At 39.4% G+C, this 12,801-nt stretch overlaps 1 protein-coding gene across 1 annotated transcript in view; it reads right to left on the reverse strand.

The window, feature by feature from the left end:
- DNAJC1 (DnaJ heat shock protein family (Hsp40) member C1) overlaps nt 1–5,755 on the reverse strand; it is a 217,842-nt gene extending 212,087 nt beyond the window's left edge. Inside the window, exon 1 of the mRNA XM_042945075.1 lies at nt 5,336–5,755. Within this exon, the coding sequence (XP_042801009.1) occupies nt 5,336–5,548 (213 nt within the window). The 5' untranslated portion in view covers nt 5,549–5,755. The remainder of the gene's footprint in view (nt 1–5,335) is intronic.
- Nucleotides 5,756–12,801: the final 7,046 nt, after the last annotated feature.

Raw genomic sequence — 12,801 nt, forward strand, 5'->3', positions numbered from 1 at the left:
ACACTACCCAAAGCTACCTACATATTTAATGCAATCCCTATCAAAATAACACCAGCATTTTTTCACAGAGCTAGGACAAACAATCCTAAAATTTGTATGAGACCACAAAAGACCCCTAATAGCCAAAGCAATCCTGAAGAAGAAAAGCAAAGCTAGAGACATCACAATTCTGGACTTTGTGTCATATTACAAAGCTGTAGTGACCAAGACAATATGGTACTGGCACAAAAATAAACACATAGGTCAATGGAACAGAAAACCCAGGAATGAATCCACAACTATATGGGCAATTAATATGCAACAAAGCAGGAAAGAATATCCAATGGAAAAAAGAGTCTCTTCAACAAATGGTGTTGGGAAAACTGGACAGCAACATGCAAAAGAATGAAACTAAACTACTTTCTTGCACCATACACAAAAATAAATTCAAAACGGATTCAAGACCCAAATGTAAGACCCATTAAAAATCCTAGAGGAGAATACAGGCAGTAACCTCTTTGACATCGGCTGTAGCAACTTCTTACTAGATATGTCTCTTGAGACAAGTGAAATAAAAGCAAAAATAAACCATTAGGACTTTATCAAAATGAAAAGCTTCTGTACAACTAAAGAATTTATCAACAAAACTAAAAGACAACCTATAGAAGGGAAGAAGATATTTGCAAATGACATATTAAGTTAAGGATTAGTATCCAAAATATATAAAGAACTTACCAACTCAACCCCCCAAAAACCCAAATAATCCAATTAAAAAATGGGCAGAAGACATGAAAAGACATTTTTCCAAAGAAGACATCCAGATGGCCAACAGGCACATGTAAAGATGCTCAACATCACTCATCATCAGGGAAATACAAATCAAAACCACAATGAGATACCACCTCACACCTGTCAGAACGGCTAACATTAACAACTCAGACAACAGACGTTGGCGAGGATGCGGAGAAAGAGGATCTCTTTTGTACTGCTGGTGGGAATGCAAACTGGTGCAGCCGCTCTGGAAAACAGTATGGAAGGTCCTCAAAAAGTTAAAAATAGAACTACCCTATGATCCAGCAACTGCGCTACTAGGTATTTACCCAAAGAATACAAAGATACTAATTCAAAAGGATACTTGCACCCAGATGCTCATAGCAGCATTATCTATAATAGCCAAATTGTGGAAAGAGCCCAAATGTCTATGACTGATGAATGGATAAAGAAGATGTGAGATACACACACACACACACACACACACACACACACACACAAATGGAATATTACTCAGCCATAAAAAAGGATGAAATCTTGTCATTTGCAACAACATGGATGGAGCTACAGAGTATTATGCCAAGTGAAGTAAGTCAGTGAAAGACAAATACCAGATCATTTCACCCATCTGTGGAATTTAAGAAACAAAGCAAATGGTCATAGTGGGGGGGAGGGGAAGAGAAAGAGAGAAAGCAGGAAACAGACTCTTAACTATAGAGAACAAAGTGATGGTTACAGAAGGAAGGTGAGTAGAGGGATGGTTTAAACAGGTGATGGGGATTAAGGAGCACACTTGTGATAAACACCGGGTGTTGTGAAGTGTTGAATCACTAAACTGTACATCTGAAATTAATATTACACTGTATGTTAACTAGCTGGAATTTAAATAAAAACTTAAAACACAGGAATCATTTCTCACACTCATTAATATAGAACTCACTTTCACAAGTGTTTTGATGAAAATAAAAAAAGGTTTTTAAAAACATTTATAACTACAGTTTCACTGTAAAATGGGCTATGGTACTGCTTCCAATCAAAAGTTTCTCTTTTCACAACTCTTCTCCTTCCATCTCTGCACATTTCTATACAAGATAATATTTAAGTGTCTACTATGTACCTAACTATGAAGTAAATAAAGATACCATACCATTTGTCCTAAAAATGAGGCAACTAACTGTCCAAGGTTATAAGTCAGAAACTGGCCTAGTCAAGTTCTAAAAGTCATCAGTCATTCCAATTACAGAGTTTAGAGAGTGACTGAGCCAACTATTTTAGAGCTGGTGGAAAAGGGGATAAAATGGATGCTACATTCAGTCTCTATCACCCCTGGCTTCTAATTGGCATATGGATATCACAAAAAAACAATTTATATTGACTGTCTCCAATTCTTGCCCTTCTTTCTCTCCTAAACCCAATCTAACCAGGCTATTGATCTCACCACCACACCTACACAGCTCCTGCTGAGGTAGCCAATGGTCTCCACACTGTCATATTCAACAGTCAATTCTCCGAACTAACCTTATTTTAATTACATCAGCATTTCTCCCACTTGATCATTTTCTCCTCTTTAAAATACTCTCTTTACTTGACTTGAAAGAGACCATCTTTTTCTTGGTTTGCCTCCTCCTTCACTGGCTGGTCCTTCTCCATCTCCTTTGCTGGTTCTCCCACCTCTCCCTGACTCAAAGTTTGGAACTTTTTCCTGGTAACTCCAGACTTACATAACCAACTGTCTATATGCCAGGTCCACTTGAATGTTTAAAAGACACCTTAAATTTCGCATGACCCAAGCCAAATTTCTGATTTTCCCCCAACCAGACCTGCTTCTATACCAGGCTTCTCCGTCTCAGTAGATAGCACCTGCAGTTAGACAAGTATTTTATTTAGTTACTGAGGCCAAAAGCTTTAGAATTATCCTCAACTTTTTCTTTCTCATATCCCACATTCAAACAATCAGTAAAATTCTGTCAGCACTTTGTTCAAATTAAATCCAGAATGTGACCAGATTCATTCCTACGTTCCATACCACAAAGTATCCCACTAAGAAACGACATATATACAAACGATCCTCAACGTGACAACCATTCTGAAATTTAAGTCAAATCATGTACCTCTTCTGTTCAACTCTCCAACATGGATCCTCAACCTACTTATAAGTAATAGCCAAAGTCCATGACTCTGATCTCATCTCCTATTACCGTCCCCCTGGTTCACCCTGCTCCAGCCACGCTGGCTGCCTTGCTATTCCTCAAACATCATGCATGCTCTTGCTTCAAGGTCTTAGCATTTATGGCCTGCCTTTCTTGAATGTTCTTCCCCAACTTGTGAACATGACTCACTCCCTTCCTCCTTCAGAGGCCTTTTCTGACCTCCTGACATTTATATTTACTTGTTTGGCCATTTACCATTAATTCCAACCCCCCCCCCCCCTACTAAAAAGTAAGTTTCATGAGGCTAGGGGGTTTTGTTTTATATACTAGACTAGTGCTTAAAATTCAGCGGGCACCAAATAAATCTCTGTTGAATAGACAACAAAACTGATGAGTGTATACAGCCAGGTTGCAACTCTGAGTAACCTATCTACTTTGTCCTGGTCCCTCATGTCTGGCTAGTCACCAAAAGATTGACTGGCTCTGAGAATTACACATTCAGGACCGAAAAGAGGCTGCATTTGTCTCTACCAAACTTCTGGTCCCCTGAAAGTCTTCCAAGAACGTTAAGATTCAATGTAATGTAAGGAACTTCTTCCAATCAGTGTCTCTGCTTGGGTAGAATAAAATTTCTTCTGTCATTCTTTCCAATTTCAACACAACTAGATAGAGAAACACAGATGAAAACAATTTTCAGGATCCTTCTTTTCAAATTCTACCTTCACATAGAATCTTCTTGATTATCTATGCTTCTTTATTTTCCCATCTTTGCCGATATAGTTAAGTGCTCTGGTTGTTCACACTGCCTAATTAACTCTGAAATTAAACTGCATGAAACTATAAATGAAAATTCTATGAGGGTTCACATGCAAGCTAGATTATATAATCTAAATTTTAAACTACTGCTACTAAATTTCTGTATTCTTTTAAAGGGGCTTAATTTTCCTTAAGTAACTGGAAAGCATCTTCAATAACTTTGGACAGGTTACGTATAACAGGTTATATATAACCCTGTACGGAGTTTAACCAATCATGATAAATTCTAAAAAATATTCTTGATTTTTAAGGCATTCTTAAAAGTCTTCAGAGTTATATTTTCACCAATGATTTTTAAACATACTGTATGATCATTTACTCTGAAAAAGAGGTATATTTTGTCTCCATAAGTAGGAACTGGCACCAAGTGAAGATAATGAATTACTTGCATGTAAGAATCTGAAGTGTGAATGCTTACGCTTTGTAACTCTTACACAAATGAAATCGTTAAAATCACGGTGGCATGGCAAAATTTTATATTCCATTACATTTCATTTAAACGTAAATTTCCATTTAGTGTTAAGTTCAACAGGTCATACAAATTTATGATAACCTATAGGAGGAAAATGTACGTTTCATATCTAGTCGAAGTGTACCTGATGACAATTATTGGTAAACCTTATTTTTTTTTTTAACCCACGTAACTATTCACAGCATTTTTTGAAGGGTTCAGTCAGATCGTGTGAAATCCTGTCTTTCACCCCATAATCCTTAAATCAGTGAAATGTCATTTTATTTGACAGTAGGTTTCAGACAGAGATTGGATATACAAGCTCACTCACGACTCCCAAGGTAGGAGTAAAGATCAACAAACGGACCTTACAAGTTAGTCTCAAGCTAAAAAAGAAAAGGAAGAGAAAAAGAAAGAAAACAATCCTGTGCTACTGGTTGGGCTTCTCTCTTCCTGTAGCACCCAAAGCGCCTCCAATGCCCAGAAAACTTAATAGCTCCCTCTAATCTAATTCCAGGACCAACACGGCGGAGGTTTCAAGATCCTCCAGGTTTCCAAATTGTGATACGCACCCCTACCCAACAGGCTAAAAAGTCCAAAGTACAGCGCAAGAAAAACTTCTGCCGCACGGACCCCAACCAAAATGCATTCCCAATCTTCCCGGAAAGGAAGAAGCAAGGCAGCAGCTAAAATAAAAAGTGTAACCGGGTAGGTGAAAATTTAGGGGAGACACGACTTTCTTTCCACATTCAGGGGCCAAGAAAGGAAAGGTGTCAAAGGTCTACTTATACCACTCTTCCTTCTTCCTCCAGCACAGCTGGGTGGAAGGATCCCCCGCAGAATGGCAGAGGAAAGAGAAGGTATCACCAGCCCAGGGGCACCGTCCAACCTGTCACTGAGACCGGAACTCAAGAGGAGCACGGCGAAGAGGAACTGGGGGAGGGGGACAAATCGTGCGGTCAGGGTTCCGAAGAGACCCCGGTGGGCCGAGCAGAGGAGGACAGCCAGAACCCAGGCTAACCAAGCCCTGGCCGCAGTGCCCGGCTCCCTCCGAGGAAAGCGGGTCAAAGCCCTCCCCGCCCCCTCCCTTCCGCCCCGACCTGCACGTTTCTTCCCTCGAGCGGCCAAAGGAAGCGCAGCATTTGGGCCGGCCGGCGGCCCCGCTTACCTGCTCCACTCCGAGGAACTGGTAGAAGTTGAGCTGCACCTCCTCCACCAAGTCAAATAACTCCAGGTCTCCACTCTCCCAGCCGTGTGCCGGCCCTACAGCCGCCAGCAGCAGCAGCAGCAGCAACAGTAGTGGCGGCGGCGGAGGGAACCGCACAAGCCGACGCCGGCGGCGCCGAGGAAGCCGGGCCGGCCGGGAGCAGGTAGCCGTCATCGCGCTGGGCTCGGAAAGGTCACCCGCCTCAATGTGCCGTCGGCCGAGACCGGGGACGTGGCGAGCTCCACGGGCTGTGGGAACAGTGCCTGTCAGTCAGAAGCACTGGCAGCCGCACCGGAGAAGCCCGCCCGGCGGTCCGCCCCAGCGGCAGGGCAAAGCTGGGCGAGGCAGGGCGGCAGGAGCCTGCGGATTCAGCGGCGGGAGGGCGGGCGGGGCCGCAGGAGGCTCTACCTTCCGCAGACCCTCACCCCTAGGCCTACAAACAGCTGTGAAGCCAACGCCGGGCGCCGTGGTTGCCGAGGAGGAGAGGCTTCCCCTCGCTTCAGCCAATCCCAGGCCTCGCTTCCGGTGACATCACGTCTCCTAGCAACCGCGGGTGGGTGGGCGGAGCCGGAAGTAGGGAAGCCGGGCGCCCCAGATCGGGGCCTGTGAGAAAAGCCTTTCTGTAGCTCGCGCTCACTGAGAAGCACACAGATTAAAGCACATAGGCATCACGCGTGTACCTGGAACATACTAATTATAAATTTCCCGCGAAACATCCACGTTTTTAGTCCCCCTCCCAAACTGAAAACTAAGAACATATTTGAAGACTGATTTATTGACTATGGCCCCTGTTCCATGCATTTCATGATACCGCCAACATAAAATTATAGAAGGGGCAAATCTAGTGCGTTGTCTAGATTGTTCTTTATGACAGAGGTAAAGCAGAAATGGAATTCAGACCAACACAAAAACTACACTTCTAATGAAGATTTACAGGCAAAATACCATAAAATAGGCAGATTGGTAGAATTAATAATGGGCAATCATGGTCTTAAGGGAAGTGCAATTTATCTACTTAGTCCATTTCTAATTGGGGTTCCTTTCCCAACTGAGATGTTTTTAAAGACAAAAAGGCTTAAAATCTCCTTTCTCTTTCCCACCAGTGTCTTACCTTCTAGTCCTATGTTGCTTCTGTTCGGTATCTTTTAAATGCTTTTCCTCTACCACTATTGCTTTCTATTGCATGAAACCTTATTTTCTTCGGCATCTCACACTTCTCTTCCCTAACCCCCTACTCTTGTTGAGGAAGTAGAAGGGAACAAAAAAATGCTTGTATAACAGGATGCTTGCCCAGTTTGGAAAATTTTACACTACATTTTTCCCATCTTAGACCTGGCCAGTTAAGTTAAGCTCAATAGGGGAATGATAAAACTACTTGCACTCTTACAGTAAGAATATGTTTGATAAAGGTTAGAAAAACAGTATCTAGGAAGTAAATCTTAAGAAATCCTTTTATTAGTATACAGCTTAAAACAATTTTTAAATAGTCCTAAATGAATGCAAGAATATCTTGCTTTAAAATGTATATGCTTGGGGCACCTGGGTGCCTCAGTTGGTTAAGCATCCGACTTCTGCTCAGGTCATGATCTCACAGTTCATGGGTTCAAGCCCCATGTCAAGCTCTGTGCTGACAGCCCAGAGCCTGGAGCCTGCTTCAGATTCTGTGTTTCCCTCTCCCTCTCTCTCTCTGCCCCTTCCCGCTCTCACTCTGTCTCTCAAAAATAAACATTAAAAACAAAATATTTTAAAAAATAATAATAAAATAAAATGTATATGCTTGAATTCATCACATTTTAATTTCATCATGAGGCTTACCTTTGACAGGTAAGAGAGCAGGGATGTCTTCATCTGCTAGGGCTGCTATAACAAAATACCATAGACAGACATTTATTTTGTAAAATAAAATAAAATAATGTTGTCATTTATTTTGTAAAACTAGAAAGACCTAAAACCACAGATGAAAAAATTAACTCAAAATGGATCATACCTAAATGTAAGAGCTAAAACTATAAAACTCTTCTAAGAAAAAATGGGGGTAAATTTTGATGACCTTTGGTTAGCCAATGGCTCCTGAGATACAACACCGTAAGCATGTGACAAAAGAAAAAATAGATAAATTGGACTACATAGAAATTTGAAACTTTTGTGTCACAGACTATCCCAAGAAAACAGAAAGACAACCAAGGCAATGGGAGAAAATATTTGCAAATCATATACCTGATACAGGACTTATATCCAGAATATGGAAAGAATTCTTACAACTCAACATTTTTTTTTTTTTAAACAAGCAAAGGATTTGGAACAGACATTTCTCCAAAGAAGATGTACAAATGGCAGTAAGTACACGGAAAGAGGCTTAACATCATTAGCCATTAGGAAAATGCAAATCAAAACTAAAAAGAGACACTGCCTTACACACAGTAGGATGGCTATAATCAAATAGATACTAAAGAGTGTGAGTGAAGATATGAAGAAATTCGAACTTTCCTTTATTGCTGGTGGGAATGCAAACTGATGAAGCCCTTTGGGAACACTTTGACAGTTCCTCAAAAAACTACAGAGTTACTACATGACACAATTTTACTCCTATGTATGTACACCAGAAAAATGAAAAAAGTTTTGCTGCACAAAAACTTGTACCCAAATGCTCATGGCAGTATTATTCACAATAACCCAAAAGTTAGAAACAACCCAAATGTCCATCAACTGACGGATGAATAAACCAAATGCGATATATCCATACAATGGAATATTATTCAGCAATAAAACAAAATGAAATATTGATACATGCTATAACATGAATGAACCTTGAAAACATTATGCCAAGTGAAAGATGCCAGTCACAAAAGACCACATATTGTGCGATTCCATTTAAATGAAATGTCCAGAATAGGCAAACTTACAAAGACAAAAAGTACGTTAGTGGTTACTTACGACTGGATGTCGGGGAGGTTGGGGATTGACAATTAATAGGTACAGAATTTTTTTTAGGGGGTATGAACATGTTTTAAAATTAGATTGTGGTTGATTAACTCTGTGGATGTACTAAAAAATATTCATCTGTATACTTTGAATGGGTAAATTATGTCTCAATAAAGCTACTTAAAAAGAAAAAACAACCCCACGGATGCAATGAGCTCAGCAAATCCCACAAAGGATAAATGAAAAAACAAAAAACAACAACAAAAAAGCAAATCATACCTTAGTATATCATAGGCAAACTGTAGAAAAGCTTGTGGGACATAGTGAAGGTAGTGACTTTAAAGACCATTTGAAGCCTTAGATGTCTTAGGAAGACAGAAAATTCATGAGTTAAATGTTCAACATGAGGGGGTACATAAATAACGACAAAATAAACCCAGAGTGAGGGTCTCAAGGACACCTAATTGTTTTCAACATGGCACTTATGCAATCTGAGTGGGGTGCATATTAGCTCATATACAAAAAAAAGTTTTTTGGTTTTTTTTTTAATTTCATTAGTTTGCAGGTTCTGGTGTTGACAAGGTTCAAGATGTAATCGTGATGGCGTGTGGCTGAAATGTCTTAAAAAAATATGCCATTGGCAGTGAGGAAAGCAGAGAAATCTAGAGAAACAGCTAGATTTATGTGATTTATGTGATGATCTTGTTGTACATGAACTTGAACATCATAACAATCCCTGCTTTCCGAGCAGTGTGAAAGAGCACTGGTGATTTCATAGACCAGTAGGACTCAAAGAGGTTTAAATAAGCCATCTAGTAGTCTATCCCTCACTTTTGGGTAAGATCAGACTTAACCTTACCAACAGAATTAATATAATACCTATTATAGTAAAAACCCAAACCTCTCTTAAAATTGCCATTTAGTAGTTAGACCTATTCATCCTATGATTTAGAAATGTCTGGCTCTCATTAAATCTTGACATTTTCTCTTTGCCCCCCTCTAACTATTTCTTAAATATAGGACTTGAGTTCTAAGATATCACTGCTCTTTATTTAAAAAAAATTTTTTTAACGTTTATTTATTTTTGAGACAGAGAGAGACAGAGCATGAACAGGGGAGGGTCACGGAGAGAGGGAGACAGAGAATCTGAAACAGGCTCCAGGCTCGGAGTTGTCAGCACAGAGCCCGACGTGGGGCTTGAACTCACAGACCATGAGATCATGACCTGAACCGAAGTTGGACACTTAACCAGCTGAGCCACCCAGGCGCCCCAATATCATTGCTCTTTAATGGAACATTATCTTCACTCAGTAATTTGTTTATCCAAATAACACCCACAAACTTATATTGAAATTGATAAAAGCTCAAGATGCTTGGGGGAAGCACCCCCTTGGAAAATAGTTCCTTTTTAATTACAGTATTGAATTTTAGTCATTTGGAAGTTCCTCATGAATAAATACAGAGTTTCTTCATATTGTAAATAATAAATTTATTTGTAACATGTTGACACATGGTTTTCATTTCTCTGAATAATGTACTATTTACTTTATTTTTTAAATTTTTTTAAAATTTATTTATTTTTGAGAAACACAGTGAGACAAAGCATGAGTGGGGGAGGGACAAAGAGAGAAGGAGACACAGAATCTGAAGCAGGCTCCAGGCTCTGAGCAAGTGGTCAGCACAGAGCCTGATGCGGGGCTCAAACCCACGAGCCATGAGATCATGACCTAAGCCAAAGTCGGATGGTCAACCGACTGAGCCACCCAGGCGCCCCACTATTTACTTTAATAATCTCACAGTATATAAAGCACAGATTCTAGATCCAGACTGATTAAATTTGAATCTTGGTTCTACCACCTGGATCTCCTGTTGGGTGATACCTTTGTTTCACAGTTTCCTCATCTGTAAAATTAAGATAATACTACTACCAAAATCATAAGGTGGTTTTTGTGGGAACTCAGTGAGGTAATTAGTGCCTAGAATAGTGACTGCTACTCAAATGTTACTATCATTTTATGGGAAGTCTCCATCTACCTAGTATTAAAGATTCCTAGATAAATCTTTAAATGTTTAAATGTTATTTTTAAATCATTTGTTATTAAACTTAGGTGGTGATTGCCCACTTCACCGGAAAATTATCCAATACTGGCTTGCCCAAAATGGTGGGAGACAAGACTGTCTTTAATGACTGGTTCTCAAAGCCAGTTTAATTTTTTTTTGTTGTTGTTGTTCCAACTCTATAAAACATTATTCAAGATTTTGGGGCTAAATCCGGCTTAAGGTTATACAATAGATACCTAATTAAAAGCATGTAACCCAACTGGACAAAAGGAAGGGGAAATATTCACATTCAATGATTTAGTCCCTAAAGAGTCACTGGTCATTGTCTTACCCTGAAGTAGCCTTGTATTTTCAGATAATGAGGTTTTCCGCTTTACATAGACTTGAGTGTGTCACCACAGAATCCATGTTAAAATCTCTTTCTTCTCTCATCTTCTACAATTTGAAGATTATCATTGATTTTTTTTCAAAGCTTTCTAGTAACTCACTTGAGTCAGTCTTTAAAATTTGAAAACTAGTTTTTCCCCTTTTTCCTTTAGCCAAGCAAGGAAGAAATAAATTCTCTCCGATTGATTCCTCAATTCAGCTGAAGCACACCAATCATTGTATTTTCCTCATATACAGAGGCTCCAATTAGTCTGCAAAAGAAAAATTTTCACAGACCCCTTCATCATCTACTCTTTCAGGCTGAACAGCCTGGTTTTGGCATTCTGCCAGAGTCCTAATATTGTTTGTGATGCCAAATTGGAATACAAAGGAAAAAACAGTACAAAGTTGCTGTTCACCTTGGCCAACAGGCCATCGCTAAGGAATTAGTTTACGCACAGAAATTCCATGCCTCACATGTGCCCATGATTTAATTTATTAAGAGGAGGCAGAATTTTAAAATAATACCAAATTAGCAGTATGATCAACGGGGAAACAAATAGAGATAGACTCAGGAAAACTTAGTTCCGAATGGGAGGATATGGGAAATTTAAATTATTTTACCACACCAGTGGCCCAGCGTCATCTCTCTCTACTTCCGATACATAATTCTCTATTATTTTTGTTCACCACGGAAGGATTTCTTAGTGCCAAGACTGCATAATTAGACTCTTTTAACTTTTAAAAACTTGAATAATAATAATTTCACCACCAGGGGGCAAAGAACAGTTTTACAGGCGAAGGTTATTTTCAACATTCTAAAGGAATTACCTTGTGTGAACATAATTGTTGTTGTTGTTAGGATTTCAGTTGCTTCAAATGAAGAGATAACAGATTCTAACTGAAATCTATACATTTAAAGAAGAATCATGTTTATAAAAAAGTGTACAAGTTACCAACAACTAGGTGCCCATTCATTTACTATCATTTTTAAACACTTGAACAGAAATTTCTGCCTCTCCCTCTCCTTTCATATGTTTGCACATGCGGAAGAGAAATAGAACTTGAATTTTTGAAATACTAACCTAGCTTTTGTCTATGCTGGCCTTTCAACTGCGTTTAGCACGTGCTCTCTTTTAACCAATGGTTTCCCAAGCATTTATTTCAGCTCTGCTTGTTGTTAACTCAGTGTGATTAATTGTACTCAGGTCCTTACCTCCGTCTAAAATTGGATTTATTGACTCTTGTTTTGATTAATACTTTGCCATTCGTTAATTTTATAACTGTGAAATGATGCTAATAACTGATAGCCACATCGTTTCACAAATGATCTCTTTTATGAACCTGGTATCACTGAATTTACTTGGCAAAGTACCAGAACTATGGATAACTAATGGACAGTAACACAATTATGGCTACAGCAAACCTTATTGGTAAGAGGTGGAAAATGTGGCCCAATACGCATCAGTCCTGTGTTCTGAAGTTTCTGGATATTTGATAATTTCTGACTTGGTAAAAACTCAGCTAATTGAAATGAAAGTATGGGTGGTATAGGAAAAAAAACAAACAAACAGATTTTATTTCTCTTGGCTTGTTTTCTCTCCCCTCTTCCTGCTCCTAAGTACCTGCTGAGACCACATTTCCCTGAATCAATTATAATGATGCCACTATTTCAAATTAGGCTTGGAGTAGAATGAAGACACCGCAGTGGTCTGGCAAGATCTACTATTTTCCTTCCCTCAACTGTTCACCATAAGCCTGGTCATTATCTGCACTGTCAGCCCTTACCACCGGGGCTGTCTCCAGGGGGTACAGAATTGGACCAGACATCACCATGTGTTCACCGAAAGAACATTTTTATCCGTATGAAATCGTACTGAAATAAACACTGAAAGCAAGCTGAAGAAAGAAAGAGAAGTTGCAAAAAGTCTGCACGAAGCGTCCATTTAAGACACACTAAAGAACATTCTATGACGCAGCCCTTGTATATTAGTGATAACATTTAGAGATAAGGTGTTTTTTGTGTTTTTTTTTTTTTACTGTTGTCAATTTGCTTTTTTATTTTTAATTTGTGTTTA

Source organism: Panthera leo, chromosome B4, assembly GCF_018350215.1.
Source record: "Panthera leo isolate Ple1 chromosome B4, P.leo_Ple1_pat1.1, whole genome shotgun sequence".
In the NCBI taxonomy this organism is placed as follows: Eukaryota; Metazoa; Chordata; class Mammalia; order Carnivora; family Felidae; genus Panthera; species Panthera leo.